This window comes from Enhydra lutris, unplaced genomic scaffold (assembly GCF_002288905.1).
Source record: "Enhydra lutris kenyoni isolate GAN:26980312 unplaced genomic scaffold, ASM228890v2 scaffoldscaffold5, whole genome shotgun sequence".
NCBI lineage: Eukaryota > Metazoa > Chordata > Mammalia > Carnivora > Mustelidae > Enhydra > Enhydra lutris.
In genome coordinates this window covers 49,541,597-49,568,458 of record NW_019154089.1, presented here as the reverse complement: position 1 = coordinate 49,568,458, position 26,862 = coordinate 49,541,597, and the positions used below count along the sequence as shown (strand labels likewise).

General features: G+C 38.1%; 1 protein-coding gene across 3 annotated transcripts in view; it reads left to right on the top strand.

Moving 5' to 3' along the window:
- The window catches only part of LOC111141227 (WD repeat domain 70), a 346,638-nt gene that overhangs the window by 78,402 nt on the left and 241,374 nt on the right, over positions 1 to 26,862 (top strand). For all 3 annotated transcript variants that reach the window (XM_022493646.1, XM_022493644.1, XM_022493645.1), the window contains one exon: positions 11,774 to 11,927. In XM_022493646.1, the coding sequence (XP_022349354.1) occupies positions 11,774 to 11,927 (154 nt within the window). The remainder of the gene's footprint in view (positions 1 to 11,773; positions 11,928 to 26,862) is intronic.

Genomic DNA, 26,862 nt, shown 5'->3' with positions numbered 1-26,862 from the left:
ATCTTTCCTTTTTATTTTTTGAACTTTTTTTTTTTTTTTTAAAGACTTTTATTTATTTCTTTGACAGAAACACAGTGAGAGAGGGAACACAAGCAGGGGAAGTGGGCGAGGGAGAAGCAGGCTTCCTGCTGAGCAGAGAACCTGATGTGGGGCTCAATCCCAGAACCTTGGGATCATGACCTGAGCCAAAGGCAGATGTTTAACCAACTGCGCAACCTAGGTGCTCCCTTTTTGTAATACATAACTTACATATTTACATTTTTCAGTTACTAGGGAAAGTTTAGAAGATTATATCTTTTTTTAAAAATGATTTTATTTATTTTTTTGACAGACAAAGATCACAAGTAGGCAGAGAAGCAGGCAGAGAGAGAGGAGGAAGCAGGCTCCCCACTGAGCAGAGAGCCCAATGTGGGGCTCGATCCCAGGACCCTGAGATCATGACCCGAGCTGAAGGCAGAGGCTTTAACCCACTGAGCCACCCAGGTGCCCCTAGGAGGTTATATCTTGCAAATGGAAGTATATACTGTGGGGGAAAAGAAGAACTTTCACTTTCTACTTTTACATGGCATCCAAAACAGTATAATTGCTGTTATAATTAAAAGGATATTTTATACTTAGGAAACAAAAGACATTGTAAAGAAAATTAAAAGACAAATGATAAACTCAGAAAAAGTTGAAATACATGTTGAAAGTAATGGGCTAATATCCATAATATGTAGCTTCTGTAAATCAGTAAGGAAAAGGATATTTGAAAATTAAAACGGGTCGAAGGAAATGAATTAACAGATAACAGCAGAAGAAATATAACTGACCAATAACATGAAAATGGATACTCTACTAACAATAAAAGATGGAAAAATTAAAACGCCAGTGAGGTGCTACTTGTCACTTACAAGACTGGCAAAGGAGAATGAGATCCACGGTATCCAGTGAGAGGAGATGGCAAAGATGGGGTATCGTTTACTAAACCTGTTTTCCACAGAGCAGTTTGGTAATATCTGTCAAGATGTAAAGTGTGAATTCTGATGCAAGATTTGGAGAAAAAAACCATTTTCATGCATTGTGCCTGTACTTCATAGGTACCATACTCCTTATTCCTCCTGTCTCTACAATTTCTTTTATAGTCCCTCCCTTAGAGTTCACCTCAGGCTTAAACCTCACTTAGATTTCTGTATCAGTCTCTCTATTTTTTCCCCCACTATTCATGCTAAATCTGTGTAATGCCTGCCTGCCTTTCTTTCTTCCTTCCTTCCTTCCTTTCTTTCTTTCTTTTTTTTATTTTATTTTTTTTTAATTTTCAGCATAACAGAATTCCTTGTTTTTTGCACCACACCCAGTGCTCCATGCAATCCGTGCCCTCTCTAATACCCACCACCTGGTTCCCCCAACCTCCCACACCCCCGCCCCTTCAAAACCCTCAGATTGTTTTTCAGAGTCCATAGTCTCTCATGGTTCACCTCCCCTTCCAATTTCCCCCAACTCCCTTCTCCTCTCTAACTCCCCTTGTCGTGTAATGCCTTTCTGATTCATTTTGACTAAAACCCATATGCCTTGCCATGGTTTATGATGTTCCTTGTGATCTGGCCATTGCTTATTTCTTCCCTTGCTCTAGCAGAGTGGCTGAGAGATTTTTACATAGTGTGTTTGTGTACTTTGTTTTCTGCCTAGAATGCTCTTCCCTACTCCCTGGTACCTGCTCTCCCCTCACAAACATGTAGCTCATTATGCTTAGGTCTCCACCTAAACATTGCTTTTCCAGAGAGGCTTTCTAATAAAGTAGGTCCCTCTCGTAGGTGCTTCCTCAACACGTTTTATCCATTGTGAAATCCTGAGCCCCTGTTGTTCTGCTACTAGAATTGAGATGAGTTATTTTTAGCATCAACATTATCATAAAGGAAACTGTTGGGAAGACTCAGATCAAAGACTTAGCTTTTTCGAGTCATTCTCATTGGTTGGCTGTTTTTAATCACATTTCTCTAATCCTCAGAAGACATGAAAACATATTGTTTAAGTATTTGCATTCCTTGCCTTTTGGATTGACCATCTTATTTTAGCGTGGAACTTGACTGTGAAATCATATAAAGTCACAAAGCTATTAATCTGTACTTTATTGAGTGATAGAGTAATTTTATTACATTTATAAACTAGAGTATGCATTTTTTAAAAAAGATTTCATTTATTTATTTGACAGAAGGAGATCTCAAGCAGGCAGAGAGGCAGGCAGAGAGAGAGAAGAAGGGAAGCAGGCTCCCTGCTGAACAGAGAGCTCGACGAGGGGCTCGATCCCAGGACCCTGGGATCATGACCCAAGCCGAAGGCAGAGGCTTTAACCCACTGAGCCACCCAGGTGCCCCAAGAGTATGCATTTTAATGGAAGGGAAGAGTTATAGATTAGCTTTAGTAAAATTATGTATGTATAGTCCTGGGTAGAATTTTTCTGGCTTTAATTTTGTTTGACCGATACAGTGTTTTGTAAGTTACTACTAGTTTACTAACCTTTGGTATGTTTAAGCTGGTAAGTGACATATTCTTAATTAATTTTGCATTGGAAATCTAAACTTAAATTCTTAAATTTAAAGCTAAAATATTGAAGTAGCTGAAGATGTATTTTGGCATGGAATAAATTAGCATTTTCTGATATTGCCATACAGAAAACTTTGATGGCTCTGAGTCAGGTCTCTTGCTTTCTTGCCCTTTTCCCAGCACTGGATAATATATATTTCCTACCTGGAAAATGGCATGCAAATTTGAAACTATGTTTTCTGTAATTATTATCATCTTTCATTTCTAAGAATGTAGTAGTCACATTTGACATAGGACTTGAGTTTTTGGAGTAGGTGCAGAAAATCAGAAAAGATGTAAGGATGTTTCTCATGAATATTTTGGTTAATAGATCATTAAAACCTGTGATAAACTTACACTAACTTAACTCGTAATGAATTTGAAATACTTGCTGTATTCAATTTGGTATATTCATTATAGTTGGCTCCCAAGATCTCATACCTGTTCAATCTTAAAGAGACCTTGGAAATAAAGAAGTAATAGTAATAGCAACGACTCATTTCACGTACTGTGTTAGGTGTCATTGTGTATATTACTTTTAATCCTCACCCCAATACTGTAAGTGTTACTGCTCCAGGATTTTTCAGTGGAAGACACCAGGACTCAGCAAAGTGCGTGAACTCTCAGGATCGCCTCTGCATGGTGCTGCCAACTAGTTGCATCAATTAATTTTCCAAAAGCTGGGGAGACTGCCTGAACCTAGCAAAGCTGAAGGGCCTGTTAATCATCACACGGCCACTTAACAGCAGAGCGAGGACTTGGATCCCCAGCCTCCTGACTCACATTCCCGTGCACTTCTCACTACATCAGGACACGTTGGCTCCTGAGCCCCAAGTGACAGTCCCAGACAGCTGTGTTTATCTGTCTTGCATGTCCCAGCTTGTTTTGCTAGCTGAGCAAAAACTACTTAAAAGGATCCTCAATCTTCACCTTCCCATTCCCCTCCACTCACACTCCTATACTCCCACTTGCCCCATGAATAACTTCACAGAAAGAATTGTGCAATGTCACTAAGCCTTCCTCTGGTGTCAGAGTTACTCCCTGAGAGAACATTCACTTCCTCATGACTCCAGTTTACTGTCAGATTGGCTTTCCCTCTTTTCTCTTTGATCGGAATCTTAGTTGTTTAGGCAGGAATTTGAGGAGCAGATGTTATACTCCTTGAAAAAGCCTTTAATTCTCCTTAGTACTGTGTCTAATGACTCCTTAATCCTGTCCTTTTAACTCCGTGGCTAGCAGAATTAAGAGCGAAGTGGGACAGGAATGATGAGCTTGATGCTTAACTTTTCATTTTAATGTTGACAAAGAGAGCATATGAAAACCAGTGACACAGAAGGAAAACATCAAGTTTGCCTATATGGCTATATATCTTAATTTACAAGGTGAATATTAGTGTGGGGTTGTTGAGACTTTGTATTTCCCTCCAAACATAAATAGAGCAATTTCACAGAGCACATAGCCAGAGAAAGAGAGCTGCTGTTTTTACTACCTTTTCTCATTAAAATTTGCTGTTCTTTAGAAAATTATTTCCAAAGAAGTAAAAATGATTCACCAGAGAAAACAAAGTGATTTCTCTTTCTTTCTTTCTTTCTTTTTTTTTTTTTAAAGATTTTTATTTTATTTATTTGACAGACAGAGATCACAAGTAGGCAGAGAGAGAGGAGGAAGCAGGCTTCCCGCTGAGCAGAGAGCCTGATGCTGGGCTCGATCCCAGGACCGTGAGATCATGACCTGAGCCAAAGGCAGAGGGTTAACCCACTGAGCCACCTAGGTGCCCCAACAAAGTGATTTCATACACTACTAGATCTTTTATGGTTAATGAAGAAAATCGAATTCTCCAAAGTGAGATTACTATTAACAAAGATACACCCTGTGAACTACTTTAGTTTAGCAGTCTGAACTATTTAATTATCAAAAATTTGATCTGCTTGTTTCTATATATATACATTTGTGTGCATTTGTGTATAAATGTGTATATAAACAGATTGGACTAAATTGCCCATAATTTTCTCAGTTTCTGTTTAATCACTTGAAATTTAGTATATCCATCAGGGTCTAATAAGTTGAGAGTAGTCACACACCAGTTTGAAAAAGGTGAGGTTTATTATAAAGAATTACGAACAGAGGATTGGAGAAATGAGATATTAGCTAATAGAAAGTAAAGAGTACTTTAAGGAATGCAGGAATGGCAGGTGAAAGGAGCATCTATTATCCCTAGAGTGGAGATACAAAGCATTCAAGGCCTCCAGGATTGAGAGCCAGACATTTGAGAGGACAAGGCTTTGGCTCATTAAATGATAAAGTATTTGTTGTGCTCTGACAGCAGAACTTTCCAGAAACCTGTCTCGCCAGAGTCACCGTGATAGCACTGCCACAGGGAGGTGCTGGGGGAAGCTGCTGGATCTTGCTGAATCTGAGGTACTTTAGCAGCCAGGCATAGAGAAGCTGTACCGTGCTCCAGAGAGCCAAACCCTAGAGAAGCCCTGTGGGGCTCTGGAGCCCACCCCAGGAAGAGCACACTGGATGTAGTGGGGAAAGCTCCTCCCTCTGCTCAATCCCTCTCTAGCACCCTCTATCGGCAAGACTTCATGCCACAGGGCAAAGGAAAAATATTTAAAGGGCCCAAATTCATTTTTGCACAGCAGGCAGTGAAGGGTGAATTTGGAGCTGTGGGACAATAAATGAAAATCTGGCAAATCTGACGAAACATATAATTTTATATCTTATAATGGGGGCCTACTTCTGGGCTTAACGTTTAAATTTGGGACCTTGGTCAGAATTTTGTTAAGGACCTCATTACTTCCTAGCATTTATCATTTTGGCATAAGACTAGAGAGGCTTTTCTTTTTAGGAAGGAAGGGCCTGGGCAGTAGCCCCATGTTTGCTTTTCTAGGTTTCTCTCTTATGAGCGCCTAGTTTGGGAGCTTCAATTTCTCATCTACCTTGACCCTTTGATCTGGGGCATTGTGGTAATTCCTCACCCTGTCACACATTCTAACCTCAGAGCCCACTCAGACCTTTGTTTGAGTTACCTTTGCATTGGAATTAGTACTTTGAATCATTGCATTAAGAATGGCTTTTTGAAGAATAAATAAATTAAAGACTATCACTTAGAATTTCAGTGTTTTAGGAGAAATGGTCAGTATAAATTTTGAGAAGTAGTTTCTAGTTAGTAATAGCTGTGAAGAAAAACAGTTTCATTGGTAAATATCTGATTTGGAGTTGGCAACCAGCCAGGAAGAATAATTCTTTTGTGGCTTAGCTAGATACTCTTAAATTTTGATTTCTTTTGTATATATCCTGTTTCTAGAAGACAAAATTACCATGATTAATAGTTTTTTTCTGCTGAAATACCCATTTATTTCTCAGCCTTGAAATTATAGACTTAGAAAGTAAATCTAAATAAGACTAAATAGCCTAAAATTTTGTTAAAATTGTCTTATCATTGAAATTTATTTTATTTTCAGATTGGCCTTTTCAGATAAATTGAGGAATTTGACTTTTTTTTTTTTTTTTTTTTTTTTTTTTTGCCAACCATGTTACATTCATCAAGGAAGTTATGAGACAGTTTAAAAAGACAGATGTTCAGTTTTGCTTTTTGATTGAGAAATTTTATATTTGGGACTTTATTAAGTTAGCTCTCCAGCAGAATTCTTTATAGGTTTGTGTATTAATATCTAGTTAAATTGTTTGCTTTCCACACATATTTATTTGGTGATTTCTCTTTTGAGAGAATGGCACCTGAGATAGCATATACCTTTAAGATTGCTTTGATGTATGCTACTACTTTACCATGCCATCTCTGAAGAATGTTATAGATGGTGTTTTATTTAGCATGGTGAATAAGCAATTTTTACATGAAGAGTTTACTTCAATATTCATTCCTAAATTTGTAACTGGAAATCACATTTAGGGACTGTACAACTGACTTTTTAGTACCGGTACTATTATCATGCAAATAGACGTCAATAGATTTCATTAGGTTTTCTTTTGTTTTTAAAGAAAATTTTAGTTAGTACTTCATTTTTCATCTGTTTTATGAGCCAATAAGAGTCTTCCGTTGTTCCAAAGTTGAGACCGTTCTATATTTATTTCATATTGTTAACAGCTGTACTTGTTCAGTGCACTAGCCAATAGCCTTATGTAGCTATTTAAATTTAAATTAAATAAAATTAAAAATTAAGTTCCTTAGTTGCACTAGCCATGTTTCTAGTGTCTGATAGAAACATGTGGCTAGTGGTTAGTGGTTACCATAATGGGCAACGCAGATGTAAAATGTTTCCACCATCACAGAAAGTTCTATTGAGCAGTGCTGGTCCTATAGTATGTAGAATATATTGTAATTGCTTTTGTCTCAGAAGATAGATTTTTTCCATTTCACAGTCCCGGTAATAAACTTTGTATTGTTAGCCTTTTAAATTTGGTCATTTGGTGGGTAAGCAATGGTATCTCACTGTACTTTTACTTTTGAATTTTCCTGATGAAAACATATTTGGAAAAAACAATGTTTTTAAGGTTTTACTTTTGCCTTTGGCTTTCAGCACTTTTACTATGATGTGCCTGGTTGTGGATTTTGCTCCCCTTTTGCGGTTTGTAGTACTTATTGAATCTCCAGGTTAATGTCTTTTATCATTTTTCCAAAATTTGACAGTCACTTCTGCACATTCTGCTTTTCTCTTTTTCCATTCTGCAATTCTAATGTGAGACTTTTTCACCACATGTCATATGTACCTTAAACTTTTCCACATTTTCCATTTTTTGTCCTCATGCTTCTGTCTAAAAATGATCTTTTAACCATTAATTCTCTGCTGTTAAACCCATCCATTAGTTCTAAATTTCAGTAATTGTAGTTCTCATTCTAAAATTTCTGCATGTTTCTCTTTTTAATTTTCAGTTTAATGTATGTATTATATACCTTGTCATTTAAATTATTTTTTTAAATTTCTTTTCGGTGTACCAGAATTCATTTTTTATGTACCACACCCAGTGTTCCATGCAATACGTGCCCTCCATAATACCCACCGCCAGGCTCACTCAACCTCCCACCCCCTGCCTCTTCAAAACCCTCAGATTGTTTTTCAGAGTCCATGGTCTCTCGTGGTTCGTCTCCTCCTCCAGTTTCCCCCAACTCCCTTCTCCTCTCCATCTTTCCATGTCCTCCGTGTTATTTCTTATGCTCCACAAATAAGTGAAAGCATATGATAATTGGCTCTCTCTGCTTGACTTATTTCACTCAGCATAATCTCTTCCAGTCCTGTCCATGTTGATACAAAAGTTGGGTATTCATCCTTTCTGATGGAGGCATAATACTCCATAGTGTATATGGACCACATCTTCCTTATCCATTCATCTGTTGAAGGGCATCTTGGGTCTTTCCACAGTTTTGCGACCGTGGCCATTGCTTCTATGAACATGGGGTACAGATGGCCCTTCTTTTCACTACATCTGTATCTTTGGGGTAAATAACCAGTAGTGCAATTGCAGGGTCATAGGGAAGCTCTATTTTTAATTTCTTAAGGAATCTCCACACTGCTTTCCAAAGTGGCTGTACCAACTTGCATCCCCACCAGCAGTGTAAGAGGGTTCCCCTTTCTCCACATCCTCTCCAACACACATTGTTTACTGTCTTGTTAATTTTGGCCATTTTAACTGGTGTAAGGTGATATCTCAATATGGTTTAGATTTGAATCTCCCTGATGGCTAGTGATGATGAACAATTTTTCCTGTGTCTGATAGCCATTTGTATGTCTTCATTGGAGAAGTGTCTGTTCGGGTCTTCTGCCCATTTTTTGAGGTGATTATCTGTTTTGTGTGTGTTGAGTTTGAGGAGTTCCTTATAGATCCTGGATATCAGCCTTTTGTCTGTGCTGTCATTTGCAAATATCTTCTCCCATTCCGTGGGTTGCCTTTTTGTTTTGTTGACTGTTTACTATGCTGAGCAGAAGCTTTTGATCTTGATGAAGTCCCAAAAATTCATTTTCGGTTTTGTTTCCTTTGCCTTTGGAGACATATCTTGAAAGAAGTTGCTGTGGCTGATATTGAAGAGGTTACCTACCGCCTATGTTCTCCTCTATGATTCTGATGGATTCCTGTCTCAGGTTGAGGTCTTTTATCCATTTCGAGTTTATCTTTGTGTATGGTGAAAGAGAATGGTGGAGTTTCATTCTTCTACATATAGCTGTCCAATTTTCCCAGAACCATTTATTGAAGAGACTGTCTTTTTCCATTGTATATTTTTCCCTGCTTTGTCAAAGTTTATTTAACCATAGAGTTAAAGGTCCATATCTGGGCTCTCTACTCTGTTCCCTAACCCTGACCCTAATTTCTTAATTACAGTTATTTTAAATTCCACAATTCATAAGTTCAATATCTGGTACTCTCAATTTCTCTGAACTTGGATGAAAAATTATTTCTTTTCACTAACCTCTGATTTTTAGCATTTCCTCTAATTATGGGAGTAGTCAACAAAGTCTACTTTGTAGTTATTAGACCTGCCTCTCGGCATAGTTACTTGATACATTAGTACAGAAACTCACATATGTCACAAAATTAAAAAGTATTTTGTAGTTATTTTTTACTTTTGCTTTTTTTACTGTAGTTATTTTTACTATAGTTATTAGTTACTGTAGTTTTTTTTTACTTTTTAGGTTTTTTTACTGTAGTTATTCTTTATGTGATAAAGCAATAATGGTTTCCAGTATATGTCTAATGTAGTTTTTTTAATATGTTTAAAAAACATACTAAGAAGGAGTCCACAAACTTCCGAGTGCAGAATTGTCCAGGCACAAAAAAATGGTTCTGTATAGTGTAGGTCAGATTGTGTCACTGCCCAGCTCAGAGCACTCCAATGGGTTTCCTCAAATTTCTCCCCGAAAAAACAAAAGCCAAGGTCCTTTCAGTGGCTTACATGGCCCTCCTTGATCTGCTCACCCTACTTGCTACATATTCTGACCTCTCCAACTCCTGTTGCTTTGCTCACCCTGGTACAGTTACCTTGGAGAAATGCCAGATTCACTCTTGCTGCAGTTCCTTTCTAGTAGCTGTTGCTGCTTGGTCTTTTCTAGAAGCTGTTTCTTCATAGTCCACTCCTTCACTTCATAGCTTACTCAGTCACTTAGTTCCTGACCATTTTACTTAAAACATTTATCCTTGTCCCCTGGTTCACATTTTCTGCCCTCCCCACTCAGTTTTTTCCCCATATACTTATTATAGTTTTTCATATTATGTATTTGACTTACTCATTAGATTAGTATTGATTTCAGGAGTGGGGCTTATCCTAGGCTTCTGTTACTGGCAGGTTGGACCTTTGGCAATAATAGGTCAATTTGCAGAGTTGCCATTGGTCCCGTGCATAACTTCCATCCCTTTTCCCACTGCTATTTCACTTATAAGCCTATTGCATTAACAGTGGTATGGATGATGACAAAAGTTAGCTAATGTCAACTGGCCAAGTCACTTTGTCTGTGTGGTTTATTGCCTCCTTCAAAGTTGGTGTTGTCTGGGATTAACATGGGATACAAAGAGCTCGCATTTGGTGTCCACTTTTCGCATGTCTACCTACATGCATCTTCCCCACACATTCTTGTCTTAATCTCTTGCTCTTTTCTAGGCTTTACCTCATATCTTTTGGAGAGCATGTTTCTCACCAATGTACTTGATTTTTTGCTCACCCTATTCAATTAGCATGATGTCATCTAGATCACAGACCAGCATGAACTAATTCAGATTGTCCAGCTGGTCCAGGTCCCTTTGGACTATGTTAAGACAAAGGGCCAGAAAATTAATGTAGCCCTGGCTCAAGGATGCACATGTGTGCTGCTGTTGGACACCTGTGAATGTCAACTGCTTTTGGGCTTGCTTCCTAATAGAGGTAGAAAAAGATGCTTTACCAGATCAGTCACTGCATACCACTTAACCTGACAGGGACCAATAACCCTTTCTTTATAGGCTGGCAAAGAGGCCCTTTGGGTTTTTCACACTCTAGGTTTTAATTGGTGATTACTCATCCTCAGCCTTTCATTGTCTTTATTCATTGCACTGACTACACCCAGTAACAGCTGTCCAGTTCTAGAGTTGTTTCAGTTCTTACATTTCCTTTACCTCTCAAATCCCTAGAATGCTACACTAGCCAGTACCTTTCCCTTCATGATGAACTTTAGCAGTTGCACTTGCACTGCTGTAGCATGTTGAGGACTATGTGCTCCCTGTGATGAGGTCCTTGTTCCTAGCCACTCGGTGATCTCATCTTAGCATTGACTTCATAGGACCACTTTCGATACCAGCTCTCTCAGGTCAGGCTCATCAGAACCATTATTTGAAATTCCAGGATTTGCATGCAGAAGGTTGGTTGAAGAATGCTTTGGGGATCAGGCCCCGAGAGAGAAGGTGCAGGGGAAGCGCCCTTTGGAAGGCACAGAAACTGCATTATCATGTAGTTGCAGAAGCAGCCTCAGCTCAGCCCACAGGGAGATCTGAAGCTGGCGTCATTCTTCCCCCGGATCCCGCCTGAAGTAGAGGGCTGGACCATTTTCCTTTACGCTGGCCAGGCATTGAATGTGGGCTGCTTTGGAATGGTAATATAATCTTGTATGAAGGAGTTCAGTTGTTAGCCATCAGCAAACCATATCCCAGAAGCTGGGGGAATGAGTGGAGTGGTGAGTGTGCAAAAGATACTGTAGTACTGGAGAAATGAAGGAGGAGATGAAAACTTGTTCAGGCACTTAGCTGTGAAGGGGAGGAGAGGATAATCAGTAGAAGTTCCTGAGGAGACTGGAGAGGATGCGATCCAGAATAGGTATTAGATTTGCCGTGGGCAGGAAGAGGTTTACATCCACCATTGTAATTAGAGAGGAGGAGGAAGAGAGGTGTTCAGATGCAGATAAGTTTATGACGTTAGTGGGAGGAAGTTGAGACAGTTGTTTGTTGCCTTTGGGAAAGAGCCAGACAAATCAACAGCTGAAAGAAGGGCAGTTGGTTGGGTTGAAGATTTAAGGTGAGTAGATATTTTAGTAGATGCTGTGGTGAGTGGGAGGAGAGTGCTAACAGGATAGCCACTGGTGTTGAGGGCACCTTTGAGGTTGATGATCTCTATTTTGAAGAATTATCAATTTGTGCAGTTGTGTGACATTTTTCTGGCAGTGCTTAATATACTGGAAGTGTAAACATTATGACCAGTGTCTTACAACACTATTTTCTTTTTTCTTTTACATAGCCATCAGATCAAGTCACTGCAGTATAGTAACACAGGAGACATGATTCTTGTTGTATCTGGAAGTTCTCAGGCCAAAGTGATTGACAGAGATGGTTTTGAAGTAATGGAATGTATAAAGGGAGACCAGTATATTGTGGACATGGCAAACACCAAGGTAAGCATTAAGCAAAATATTTTATTGAATTTAATTAATTCAGCACACATTTATTAATGACTTGTTTGAGTTGCTATCATTCACTCTAAAAATTAGTGTCTTGTTGTAAGCAATGTATTATTTCTCACAATATATTATTTCTCACAATTTCTCCACAATTCTGTGGGTTGACCAGGAAGTTCTTATGCTGATGGTTTTAATGTTCAAAATGCCTGACTTGGATGATATATAGTTGGTGCTGTACCCCATGGTATCTGTCCTGTTTCCAGTGCTCCCCTGTCCCCATTATGTGCACATGCATACCTGCATGTGTGCTCTCTCTCTCTCTCCCACCTTCTCTTTCCATATGTCTAATTGGGGCTTTCCAACAGTGTGGTGGACTTAGTGGGGTCTGACTTCCTGCTTGATGACTGGGTTCCATGAAGAAGGAACATGGAAACTTCAGATTTTATAAGGTCTGGCTTCAAGACTTATGTAGATTGTAGGGCCAACTCAAATTTGAGGAGAGGAGAGATAGACTCCACCATTCAGTGGGTGAATGACAAGATCACATTGTAAAAGATCATATGGGATGGGAGATAGGGATACAGCCATCTTTGGAAACAACATACTACGAAGCTACTACGTACTAGGCTTTAGGATAAGGACGAAAGAGGGTCTCATCAGCCTTTTATATAAAGATTTTTTAGTGAGATAATATTTTTAAAATTACATGAAGTATCAGTTAACTATAGCTGTATAAATGCTATCAAACTTAATGGATTATTTATAATTAACATACCTGTGGGACGTCCAGGTGTGGCTCCAAACTGCAGTTAATGTCTAGGTCTGTTCCATGTCTCTGTTCCTCCTTGCACTAGTGAACTGCCCGTGGACACGTTTTTCACATGGTGATGGCAGAAACACAAGAAGGAAACCTGAACTCTGGAGCACATTTCAGGCCTTTGCTCATATGTCCATGGACATTGCCTTGGCTAGAGCAAACCTCACGACCACGGGTAGCAGTGCAGAAATTTGCTCAGGTCTTCGGTGAGGGGAACTCCAGTATCGCATGCCCAAGGTTGGGGGTACAGGAGAGGTGATGGACTGGGAACAATAATGCAACCTGCCACAGATATATTACAGTGTCAGTGCATATGCTTGGTGCAGAATTTTGAGCCTCAGTTTTATTTTTTATTTATTTTAAAGATTTTATTTATTTGACTATTTATTAAATTTATTTATTTATATGATTTTATTTATTTATTTATTTATTTATTTATTTGTGATTTGAGATCACAAGTAGGCAGAGAGGCAGACAGAGAGAGAGGAGGAAGCAGGCTTCCTGCTGAGCAGAGAGCCCGATGCAGGGCTCGATCCCAGGACCCTGGGGTCATGACCTGAGCCGAAGGCAGAGGCTTTAACCCACTGAGCTACACAGGCGCCCCGACCCTCAGTTTTAATTCTGACTTTTACTCCTCTTTTCCTGTCCTAGTACCTTCTTCTAAAACACTTAATACTCAAGGTTTGTAACTATATCAGAATCTAATAGATGTGATTGTGTAAGGCAATACAGTGGATCCTCATTATTTGTGGTTTCTGTATTTGCTGAAATGTTTTTGTAACCCCCAAATCAATACACAGTGTTTTTGTGGTTGTTTGCAGACATGCACTGTACAGAGGAGCAAAAAAGAACATGAAAAAGCTGATGCTCTTTCTTCTTGTTTCAGCTCTCTCTTTGTAATCAAGTGTCCTTTTTGTGATCTAGCAGTGCTACATTTCTCCTATTTGAGGGCCTTTCGTTGGTGATTTTGCTGTTTAAAATGCCCCCCAAGTGTAGTGCTGAAGTGCTGGGGCACTGTCTGGTGTTCCTAAGTGTGGAAAGTCCATGATATGTCTCACAGAGAAATACATTCATTAGATAAGCTTCATTCAGGCCTGTGAGTTCAATGTTAATGAATCAGTTCAATGTTAATAATGTATATATTAAATAATGTTTCATTAAATAAAAACATAAAGTTACATATTGATTGGTTGATGAAGATGTGACTGGGGGCTTGTATGAACCCAACCCTGTATTGGATAATTCAGTGTTTACGGAACACTGTATAGTAGTGTTATAGTCCCTAACTATTGCAAGTAATGAGAATTGACTATTATCTAATGCTCTAGTTGAGCTGTTGGAATAAATTAATATGCTATGTTTCAGACTGCCCTCTGTTGAAACCTAGTGAAGTGCCTTTCAACCCTAATGAGGCTCACAGTCCCATGCATTTTTTGTGTGTGACTGATTGTTTATTAAGCGCCCAGTGTTAGATGATGCAGACAGAATTCACTTATAATTTAAGCATATAATTATATTGCAGTGGTGGCTTCAGTAGTTTCTTTTTTTTTTCATATATTTTACTAGAATTTCTCATTCCCTTCTCCTTAAAATCATTGCCCCTAGGAATCCACCAAGGATGATGTTGGTGAGATTGATAGTGGTAAGGAAAGAAAGCAGATAGGTCTCTAGGTCACTCTTCTTGTCTTAAACTTAGTTCTACTTTTATCTGCTTTATTTGAAGCTTTTGGGAGTCCAAAACTATTTAAGCAACTTGTTTGTGTAAATGAAACCTTTGAAAACTTGTATTTAATTTATTCTCTTTTTAGTTTATGCTTACCATTGACAGTATTTCTTTAAAACTATGAGGAAGTGGAGCTTTTGCCGCTCTCTGAGCTCTTCTTAATTATTTCAGTCACTCAGGACTTCTTACATTATAGACAGACTAAGACTTTGTGGATTTAAATTTTAACCAATAAAATTTCAAGAAGAAAGGAATCTGATTAGTTTTGTTTCTGGCTATTTCTGCAGTCTCAGACTTACAGTATATATAGTACATACAATAAGATGATTAGGAAAGTAGGACAAGGATGGGTAAACAAATCTGCACAGAAACACAGGCAATTAAAATTAAAATATTAAGTTACCAGAGTTATTTTTTTACCTCCTTGGTTAAATATATTCCTAATTATTTGTTTTTGATGCTGTTGTAAATGGGATCATTTTATTTCTTTTTCAGAAAATTCATTGTTAGTGTATGTAAACATATTGATTTTTTAATATTAATTTTGTGTCCTGCAACTTTACTGAATTTGTTGATTCAATCTAAGAGTTTTTTTTGATGAGTCTTAAGGATTTTCTGTATTTAGAACCATGTCATCTGAAATAGTTTTTACCTCTTACTTTCCAATTCTGATATCTTGTATTTCTTTTCTTGCCTGATTGCTCTAGTTTTGACTTCCAGTATAGTCTTGAATAGGAGTAATGAGAGTGGGCACCCTTATCTTGTTCCTAATCTTAGAGGAAATGCTTTCAGCCTTTCACCACTGAGTATGATGATGGCTGTGGGCTTGTCATATAAGGCCTTTATTATGTTGAGATATGTTCCTTCTATGCCTAATTGCAAATCATATATCTGATAAGGGGTTAAAATCCAAAATATGTAAACAACTCCTATGACTCAGTAGCAAAACAAAACAAACCCAATAAAAAATGGGCAAAGGACCTGAACAGACATTTTCCAAGGAAGATGTACTAAAGGCCAACAGGTATATGAAAAAATGCTCAACATCACTAGTCATTAGGGAAATACAAATGAAAACTACAGTTGAAGTATCACTTCACTATTCTAGTATCACTAGTATCACATTCACCTATTAGAATGGCCAATATCAAAAAGACAAGAGATAACAAATGCTGGTGTGGATGTGGAAAAAAGGGAAACCATGTTCACTGTTGGTGGCATTGAAAATTGGTGCAGCCACTGTGGACAACAGTTTGGAGGATCCTCAAAAAATTACAAATAGAGCTACCATGTGATTCATCAAGTCCCCTTCTGAGAATAAATCTAAAGGAAATGAGAACACGAACTTGAAAAGATATCTGCACCTCCATGTTCACAGCAACAGCATTTGCAGTTACTAATACATAGAAACAGCCAAACAACCTAAGTGTCCATTGATAAGTGGATAAAGAAGTCATTATCTTCTTTAATACACACACACACACACACACACACACACACACACACACACACACACACTGCTATATATTGTATATCTATATCTATATCTATATATCTATAAATATAATTCAGCCATAAAAGGTGAGGAAATCCTACCATTTTCAACAACTTGAATGGACCTTGAAGGCATTATGCTAAATGAAATAAGTCAGACAGAGAAAGACAAAATACTGTATGATCTTATTTACCTGTGGAATCTAAAAAAGAAAAAAACCCAAACAACCCCCACTCCCCTTGCAACAAACCACAGAGTCACAGGAAAGATCATCAGACATGTGGTTACCAGAGGCGGAAGGTGGGGAATGGGGGAATTGGAAAAGAGTAGTCGAAAGGTACAAATTTCTAGTTATAAGATAAATAAGTACTAGGGGTATAATCAGGGGTATAACATGCAACATTATGACTATAGTTAACACTGTATGATATATAGGACCGTTGTTAAGGAGAGCAAATCCTAAGAAGGTATCATTACAAGGAAAACTTTTTTTTTTTTTTTTACTTATTTCTTTTCTCTATAGTGTATCTGTATGAGATGAAGGATGTTAGCTGAACCTATTGTGATAATCATTTCACAATATATGTAAATCATATTATCATGCTATATGCCTTAATCTTACACAGTGATGTATGTCAATTATTTCTTAATAAAACTGGGAAAAAAATTTAATTAACAATATGTAGAAAACTACTATATATAGTAACTATCTACTGCAACTTCCCCCACTTGCTAATATCTCCATTTTGATTTCAAAATCATAGTTAATAATTACTTTCTTCATTTCCCAGAAGCAAATGTAATTAATTGACTATTTACTTATCTAGGAAATGTTACTGATATCTTAATTGCAGTCTTTAGCTTGAGTAATGGGTTTTGGAAATGCAAGAATTATTATTTGAAAGTAGAAGATTTCATGGGACACTTTTTTCCTTAACTTTTTAACCTCTTTTCTGATTCCAGAAGTAATTAGTAATTTGTGGCTTTACTGGAAGTTGCAATGAATAGAACATTAAAGGAAACAATTAAATACATCTGATCTATTGTGATTAAAATATTATGTTCTTCAAATATAAACAGGCCTCTCTGATTGTTAAATTGTTACATTGTTAATTTATATCTCTAATCTTTACGTAATTGTGTGTATATGTGTGTATTTTTAAGTGTACTCATAGTGGTACAGAAATGCTTTTTTCTCGTATATACTACAACACAGTGCATTATAGGGACAGTGATTGTACTTATACCTTAAAAAAATAAAGTTAATTGGGTTTCTAACAGTAATTCCTGTCAACTATTAAAAAATTTGGAAAAAAATTACTCATAATTCTATCCAAATATAATCGCTACTAACATTTGTTTCTATATGCCTATACTTTCCCTATGTATCTGAAAAAAATGTCTTTCTGATCATACCAGGGCCTTTACATCAGTTATTGCTTGGAGCTATGTTTTGTATGTTCTACAGTCTTGGGATTTTGTGCAGATTCTTCAGGGGCTGCAGTAAGGTGGAAGGAGAGGCCTTAGGATAGGATTGAGGGCAGGGGGCCTTCCACTTCAGTCAGAGGAGTTCTGTTTTGCCTGTTTTATGTGTTGGAGTTTTTCATAAGATATCCTTTGAGGGATGTGTGGGTGGCTCGGTTGTTTGGGCATCTGCCTTCAGCTCAGGTCATGATCCCAGGATCCTGGGATCGAGTCCTGCATCCACCTCCTTGCTCAGCGGGGATCCTGCTTCTCCCTCCGCCTGTTGCTCCCTCTCTCTCACTCTTGCTCACTCTCTCTGACAAATAAATAAAATCTTAAAAAAAAAATCCTTTTTTAAAAGATTTTATTTATTTATTTGATAGATCACAAGTAGGCAGAGAGGCAGGCAGAGAGAGAGAGGGAAGCAGGCTCCTCGCTGAGCAGAGAGCCCCATGTGGGGCTTGATCCCAGGACCCCTGAGCCGAAGGCAGAGGCTTTATCCCACTGAGCCACCCAGGTGCCCCCCCAAAAAAGATATCCTTTGAAAATTAGGTTGGACGGCCTTTTTAAAATATGAGGATTCTTGGGCTGGAGTTCATGACATTATTGGTTATTTTATCTGGGGAAAATAGGATTTTACTTATTTAGGTTTAGATGAGTAATATTAAATCCAACAAAAATCCAACTGAGTATATTTGAAGATCTAATTATCTTTATTCAATGATTTATGAATTGGGAAGCATCTCATCTAGCAAACAGAAGTTATGAGGAACTGTACAAAATATAATGTTTTTAAAGGCAGAGTGAGGGTGGGACAAGGAACTTATAAATAGAAAAAAAATGGATTTTTCCAGCAGGATTATACCTTTTTTGGGGGGCAGAAAGTTCTATTGGTTGGATTACCTCACTGCTGCTGATCAGGAAATTCCAGGCTGACTAGGTAAGAGTACATTCTTGGGGGAGTTTGAAACTGTACTTAGGTTAGGTATTAAGTTTCTTTTTGGTCGTGTGGGGTTAGCATAAGTGACTTCATTTTGGGCCTATAGTCTCTTTCTCTCTCTCTCTTTTTTTTTTTTTTTTTAAATTTTTTTATTTATTTGACAGACACAGCGAGAGAGGGAACACAAGCAGGGAGAGTGGGAGGGGGAGAAGCAGGCTCTCTGCTGAGCAGGGAGCCCGATGTGGGACTCAATCCCAGGACCCTGGGATCTTGACCTGAGCCGAAGGCAGAGGCTTTAACCCACTGAGCCACCCAGGTGCCCCTCTTTCTCTTTTTTAACGTTAGGAAAGTATGACAAGGATAAGCAGGAATCAACCTTTAAAGCTATTCAAAAGCATACTTCAAAATCTATAGTTACATTGTCATCTAAAACTAATTTATTTTAAGCCAGAATATTGGTACATTACTTCCGGTCAGAGAGTGTTTTCCTTTCTTACTTTGGAGTCTTACACACATACTTTGCCTGAGATTCAGATGGGGCTCTCCCCACAAATGTGTGACTATTAAATTTCGATTCTTCATTAAGAAGTGTTCCTAAACATCAAAACTCCATAACAAATCAGTATTAAGTTAAATTAAAAAGTGTTTTCATAGATTATTAATAAGTGAATGCCCATGATTATAATCTTGTAATTTCATTTATTAAACTTCCTTTTATCAATTCATCTAGAGTTGATATTGTTAAGTGACTTTCCTTTGGGTTATCTTCAGCCCTTTTCAACATTAAAACAATTCTGTTACATTTCTTTCTTAACTACATGATTAAATTAGGAGAGGACAGGCTCAGGGGACCCTAGAATCCTTGGACCTTTAACTGGGCAATTTCTCCATGAATGTACTATAATTATGGACATTAGAAGCTTTATAAATAATTACTGGAAAAACATGTTTTCAAATAGCTTTATTTATATTTGAATAGTACACATAGTTATTCTGATATCCAGCCACTCCAAAAATGTGCTATGGCACATTTGGAGATGAAACATATTAGTCATATCCTTTAAATGATAAATTCTGTTTCCTAAGAAGTAAAACATTTTAAACTGTATATTTTTTTGTTTCTGAAGGTATATTTTTGTTTCTGAAAGCAGTTTTAACTGATGATTTTAACCACAAATATAAACTCTAAAAAGTGCAGTGATCAGAAGTACATTGTGTTTCTTTCCAATTTCTGAATATTTTCAGAGCTTTTTATCTAACAGAAACTCCCTAACACTGGTTTCTGTCCTTTTGACATATCCCCATCACTTTGGGGATAATTTCTTAGATTTTGGTACAACAAAATGTTCTTGACTCATCTTGTACTTTTCCTGCTCTGATGTTACCCATTTCTCCATTGACCCATGATTCTTTTTTTTTTTTTTTAAAGATTTTATTTATTTGTTTGACAGAGAGAGAGAGCACAAGCAGTAGGAGAGGCAGAGGCAGAGGGAGAGGGATAAGCAGGCTCCCTGCAGAGCAGGGGAAGCCCGATATGGGACTCGATCCCAGGACTCCAGGATCATGACCTGAGCCCAAGGCAGTAGTTTAACCAGCTGAGCCACCCAGGTGCCTGATCCATGGCTCCTTTTAATAGGGAATTCTGTTTACAAATCTGGATCTGGCCCTGGGTATGTTCACTGATGCTGGGGTGTCATTGCCTCTAGACTATTTCAGGAGAGCAAGCTGAAATGGAAGATCAACCAACTATATATATGTGTATATGTGTGTGTATTTATGTGTGTGTGTGTGTATAAAATCATGAGTTCACACTGATACATCCGGTAATCCTAATCCAACTTTCCAGCCTTTCTCCATTCCACATTTGTATTTCACTTCTTCAACATTGAGAAGTTTGGATTCCAGCATCATCACTACTTTCATTTATTTGTTTGTTGCTACCATTCATAGAAAGTAGTTTCAGAATTGCTACACTCACAGTCCTGATTGTAGGCAGAATTCTGAGATGGCACCCAAGATTCTCTGCTCCTCCCCCTGAGTGTGGATGTGAACCATGAGCAGGATGGAATACTCCTGTGATTAGGTCATATTGTATGGGACAGTTGAGAAAGGAAGATTATCTTCAGTGGGTCAAGCTACTGGGCCCTTAAAGGGATTGAGCCTCTCCTGGCAAAAGAGATTTGAAGTGTGGGAGGGATTTGACTTGAGGGAGAGTCTCTATTGCTGGCTTTGAAGTTGTAAGCAGAACTTACCGGATGAAGTTGGATATGTAGCTAAGGCAATTTCTGAGCAAAGTGTTGAGTGAAGATACTGCCTGATTTCTTCTTGCTGCTTATAGGAAAATATGAGAGAATAAAGTTAAGTCGAAAGAAGTTTTATTAAAAGGGAACCAGGACTAGATGATTTAGTTAATTTTGAGCCTGTCTCAAAAAGATGGCAAATAATGTTAAAATGAAGAAATTGCTTTTGAAAGTGTGATTCAGAGAAGAAACCAAGTATGTACATATAACCTTTTGCTACATAAAACATAAAACCTCTGAAAGATCATAAGGTCAGATTATTCAGTTACACTGGAGGCTTTTTTTTTTTTTTTAAGATTTTATTTATTCATTTGACGGACGGAAATCACAAGTGGGCAGAGAAGCAGGCAGAGAGAGAGGAGGAAGCAGGCTCCCTGCTGAGCAGAGAGCCCGATACGGGGCTTGATCCCAGGACTCTGGGATCGTGACCTGAGCCGAAGGCAGAGGCTTTAACCCACTGAGCCACCCAGGCGCCCCAACACTGGAGGCTTTTTCAAGAAATTAATGTGTGCTTCACAAATTTTCTGAATCAAACCAGGTGATCTCTAGAAAGCTTATGGATATTATTCCTTAGCCATTTCAACTGGAGTTAACAGATAAACAGGAGATTGTTTTGCAAAGATTTGCAGGCATAGCTTTTGTCTAATTTAGACTCAACATGAGCAAGCTTCTCATTTGTTGACTTTGAAGATGGAGGAATCCATATGGCAAGGAAGGCACACAGCTTCTAATCACTGAGAATAGCCTTCAGCTGACAGCAAGGAAATGGGTATCTCAGTCCTGTAACTACAAAGAACTTGGCTTCTGCCAGTGACCTCAATGAACTTTGGAAGAAGATTCCTCCCCTGAACCTTAAGAGAGGAATGCAGCCCTACCACAATCCTGATTTCGGTCTATGAGACCCTAAGCAAAGAATCCAGCTACTTCGTGATGGACTTTTGACCTCCTAAACTGTTAGTGTCTTAGGCCACCTCCAATTTGTTTGTTAAGTTTGTGGTGATTTGTTACACAGCATGGATAACTAATATAGTTCTGCAAAAACCAAACATACTAAGTAATAATGCAAGTCCATGAGGAGGTCGTAGTGATTGTGATCACATGGAAGAGCAGGAGTTGGCTTCTGGTGGGACCAGGGAATGTATTTATACTGGGAATGGAGGGATTATAGAGGGCTCGTATCCAGATATATTTATAGCTTGTGGGTCTTAGGTAGGAAACTACAAGTGTCACCATCTGCTGGCAGGGCCATTAATTTTGTGTTGGGAGATGTTGGGATGAAGACTACAGTAAGATAATAAAGACTTAGAATAGCTATTGATGGTTGTGAGGAAAAATGAATAGGACTGTAGGAGCTTTAAGGGCTGTAGAATGTAAATTTGCAGAGACAATCATTCTGCCTATTTGTATGATGTTCTTGAGTCTTAATCAGGAGCCTGGGTGTTTGAATGGAATACAGTGATGAGGAGGAGGGAGTTATTCCAGAATAAAAGTTGTTCGTTGTAGGTAAAGCTAAAGAACTTTCAGGTTTATTATGCCTGAGGAGTGGATGATAATGAAAATAAAGAAAAACTGAAGAACTGAAAGATAGGAGGTTATGGGACCAGTGAATGAAATATGAGAGCCCAGAACATATCAGCTGAAAAAATATTTGTTAAATCAATAAATATTGGAAATTCATGGTTTCAGAAGAGGAACTATCTGTAGTAATGGCAGAGTTAGCCATAGTTGGGGCTGCTGAAATAAATTGGGAAGAGGTCATTGGAGTTGAGTAGTTCACAGAAAAATGAGTTTATCTCTTGAATGTATTCAAATGAATTTTAAAATCTCTCAAGAATTAGAAAAACTTGGACTTCAGAGTCTTTGATTCATGGAAGGAAATGACTAAGAGTATGGATGGATTACAACAGGGGGTCGGCAAACTGCAGCCTGTGGGCCAAATCCAGCCTGCACCGTGTTTTTGTAAATAAAATTTTTATTGGAAACCGCCATGCCTGTTCTTTCACTCTGAGTAAAAGAACTCACTGCTTCCACAGTTTACTCTTGACCGTGGCTGCTTTTGTGCTTCAGTGGTAGCGTTGAAGAGTTGCAGCAGAGACCATGTGGCCTGCAAAGCTTAAAATACTCATGATCTGGCCCTTTAGAAGAAAAAGTTTGCCAATTCCTGCATCAAAGCTGTGAACATTTTCTGCAGCAAAATGTATGCACGCAAAACTTTGCTGACAATTTTAGGAACTTCTGTGATTCCTAACAGCCAAAGATTGGACTCCGGTTAAGAGGATCTTTTGGATCAACGTTCACACTATGTTCTCCGCTACATTTCATCTTATCCTGTGCGTTGCCCCTGTTAGTTGGCTCACCGTGCCAAAGACTTGGACATTTCCATATTGGTGGGTTACAGAGCCTCACCTCATTCAGGGGCCACAGATGGTACTGCAGAGCAGCTGTTAACAGTTTTTGTTGTGCAGCAGCCACAAGAGTATGTACAGATCAGTACAAATCAGCACGTGTTGCGCCACACCCCGACCGCGTCTCTGTGTATGTGTTTAGAGGAAACCAGAATTGATCATGGTTCAGTAATGTCCTGTCTTTAGGGAAAGTATAACATTTTTGAGAAACAAATGGGTGCTTAATTCTTCTAGGCTATTTCTAGTGAAGTCTGTTAAATAAAGGAAGGTTTTTTGTTTTTTTTTTTCAGGAGTGCCTATGTTTAGATAAGGGAGAAAGAGAGAAAAACTGGTTTGTTTGATGAAAAACTATTTTAGTCACTGGCTGTTCTCTAATAGGTGTCACTTTAAAATTTTTTCCGCTAATGTTAGCCACAGTACTGAATCTGTTTGGATCCATTTAAGAATCCTTAGTTGAACTTGATTTTTGTTATGACTAATTTTGGTCACTGTTTTAACACAAGGGTACTTAACATTCCCATTGGCTTTGTCATGCTCCTATCTTACAAACAAGAGACAACATTCACAGTCTTTTAGATTTTTTACAGTTTAACCTACTTGTGTTCAATATTCTAGGTACTCAGCAGCTAAGGTGCCCACATGTCCTTTTGAACTTTTGGTCATTTTCTGTTGGTTCTCTTAAAAATATCCCTTATATTCCAAGATGCTATTTCAACTCCAATCAACAAGTATCAGTAAAAAAAACCCTGTTTTCTGGTGCTTGCCTTTAGGACCTGAATTCATGTTGCAGGGTTGCTGCTCGGACGAAGTACTAGAAGTACTAGAAGTGAGATTCTAGTACTAGAAGTACTAGAAGTGAGATTCTCAGGACTAGACTGAGCACTGTCCATTTGTAGAGTCCCCGAGTCTGGGAGTGGGAGAGGAGAACGGTAAATGGGAACTGACTGGGATGTAAGCAGACTACGCATTAGATTACTGGGCCCTGGCAGAGATGTCAGTGGAGATGGAGGTCAGGTGGGCAGAGGAGAGTGCAGCAGGCGTGGAGGAGTCTCCAAAACTGAGGAAGTCAAGGCTGTCTAGGCTCTCTGCTTTGAGGCTCTCTGTCCTGTTCCATAGCTATGTGTATATCCTTTTACTAATATCATACTGCCTTGATTATTGCATCTTTTTAGTATATGCTAAAATTTGGTGGTGTGTTTGGGTGCCTGGGTGATTAAGCATCTGCCTTTGGCTCAGATCATGATCCCGGGGTCCTGGGTTCGAGTTCCTTGTTGGGCTCCCTGCTCAGCAGAAAGCCCGCTTCTCCCTCTTCCTGTGCCCCTCCCCCTGCTCATTCTCTCTGTCTCTCTTTCTGTCTTTCCAATAAATAAATAAAATCTCTTAAAAATTTTTAAAAAATTTGATGGTGTGCTCCAACTCTGTTCTTTGTCTCAAATTGTTTGGGCTATTTTAGTTTCTTTTTAAAAAAAGCTTTTATTTTAATTCCAGTTAACATACATTGTTATATAGTTTCAGGTGTATCGCTTCTCGGCCTTTTGGCTAAGGTCGAGTATATAGTTTTGGGTGTACAATGTAGTGATTCATCACTTACATACATCTCCTGGTGCTCATTAGGATAAGTGTACTCTTTAATCCCTATCACCTGTTTCACTCATCCCTCAACCACCTTCCCTCTGGTAACCATCAATTTGTTGTCTATAATTAAGAATCTGTTTCTTGGTTTCTTACTCTCTTTGTTCTCCTTTGCTCATTTGCTTCATTTCTTAAATTCTACATAAAAGTGAAATCATAAGGTATTTGTCTTTCTGTGACTGGCTTATTTCACTTAGCATTATACTGTCTAGCTACATCTGTGTCCTTACATATGGCAAGATTTCATTCTTTTTTATGGCCACATAATATTCCATTGTATGTACATACATATAATGGAATATTATATATATATGTATACACACATATTATATATATGTATACACACATATTATATATATGTGTGTGTATATATACATTTTATACATTTTATACATTTTAAAGAAGAGATTGATATATATACATACACACACACATATATATATCAATCTCTTCTTTATCCGTTCATCAACACATCGATACATTCACCAGTACACTTGCACTGCTTCCACAATTTGGCTATTGTAAATAGTGCTACTGTAAACATAGGGATGCATAGTCCTTTGAATTAGTATTTTTGTATTCTTTGGATAAATACCCAGTAATATGATTGCTGGATCATAGGGTAGTTCTATTTTTAACCTTCTGACAAACTCCGTACTGTTTTCCAGAGTGGCTGCACCAATTTGCACTCCCACCAATAGTGCACAAGGGTTCTTTTTTGTCCTCATCACCAATACCTGTTGTTTCTTGTGTTGTCAATTTTAGCCATTCTGACAGTTTTGAGGTGATATCTCATTGTAGTTTTGATATTAGGCCCTTTTAGTTTCTTTACTTTTTCACGTACATTTTAGAATTATCCTGTCTATACATATGAAGAATCCTGCTAGGATTCTGTTTGAAATTATTTTGAATCTAAAGATTATTTGGAGAGGAGCCTGGTTGGGTCCATCAGTTAAATGTCTGACTCTTGATTTCAGCTCACATCATGATCTCAGGGTAGTGGGATCAGGCCCGTCGTTGGGCTCTGTCCTGGGTGTGAAATGTGCTTAAGATTCTTTCTCTTCCCCTCTGCCTTCCCCCGACTGCCTGTTCGAGTGCTCACTCTCTCTCTTTCTCTCTGGGGGAAAAAAAACAAAAAACTACAAATTTTTTTTTTTCAAAAGTTAAAGGTCATTTAGAGAGAATTATATTATACCTTAACTATATGGAGTCTTTCAGTTCCATCAACAGCAATGTATCTCTCATTTTTTTAGGTCTTTCTTTTATTTAGGCTTTATAGTTTTTAGCATAGAGCTCCTTAACGGATTTCATTAAGTTCGTACTTAATTTATACCTAAAAATTTCATTTTTTAAGCCATTATAAATGGTATCACTTAAAAATGCCTAGTAGAGGGGCACCTGGGTGGCTCAGTGGGTTAAAGCCTCTGCCTTCAGCTCAAGTCATGATCCCAGGGTCCTAGGATCGAGCCCCGCATCGGGCTCTCTGCTCAGCCAGAAGCCTGCTTCCATTCCTCTCTCTGCCTGCCTCTCTGCCTACTTGTAATCTCTCTCTGTCAAATAAATAAATAAAATCTTAAAAAAAAATGCCTTGTAGAATTTGCCAGTGTAGCCTGGGGTTTTCTTTTCCCTTTTTTCCAAAATATTTAAGCTATGAATCCTATTTATTTAATAAATATAGAACTATCCATGCTATTTCTTTGTTCTTGGGTTGAGTTCTGATAGTTTATGACTTTCCTGGAATTGGTCCATTTCCTCTAAATTAGCAAATTAATTTACATAGAATTTTTAGTAATATTTCTTTAGGGTCATTGCTCATATATTTTTTCCTTGTGTTGGCAATTTATGTCTTCCCTTTTTTCTTGATCTGGCTAGAAGTTCGGTTTATCTCATTCATTTCTATTTCTCTGCTGTAGTTTTATTTTTAACATTGATTTCTGTTCTGTGCTTTCTTTCCTTTTGCTTGCTTTTCCTAGTTTTCTAATTCCTAATATTTTAAGGTAGATGCTCTAATTATGGAGACTTGCTTTATCTTTTTTTTTTTAATATTTTATTTATTTATTTAGAGAGTGCACAAGTGGGGAGAGGGCCAGAAGAAGATGGAGATAATCTCAAGCAGACTCCATGCTGAACACAGAGCCTCATGCAGGGCCCTC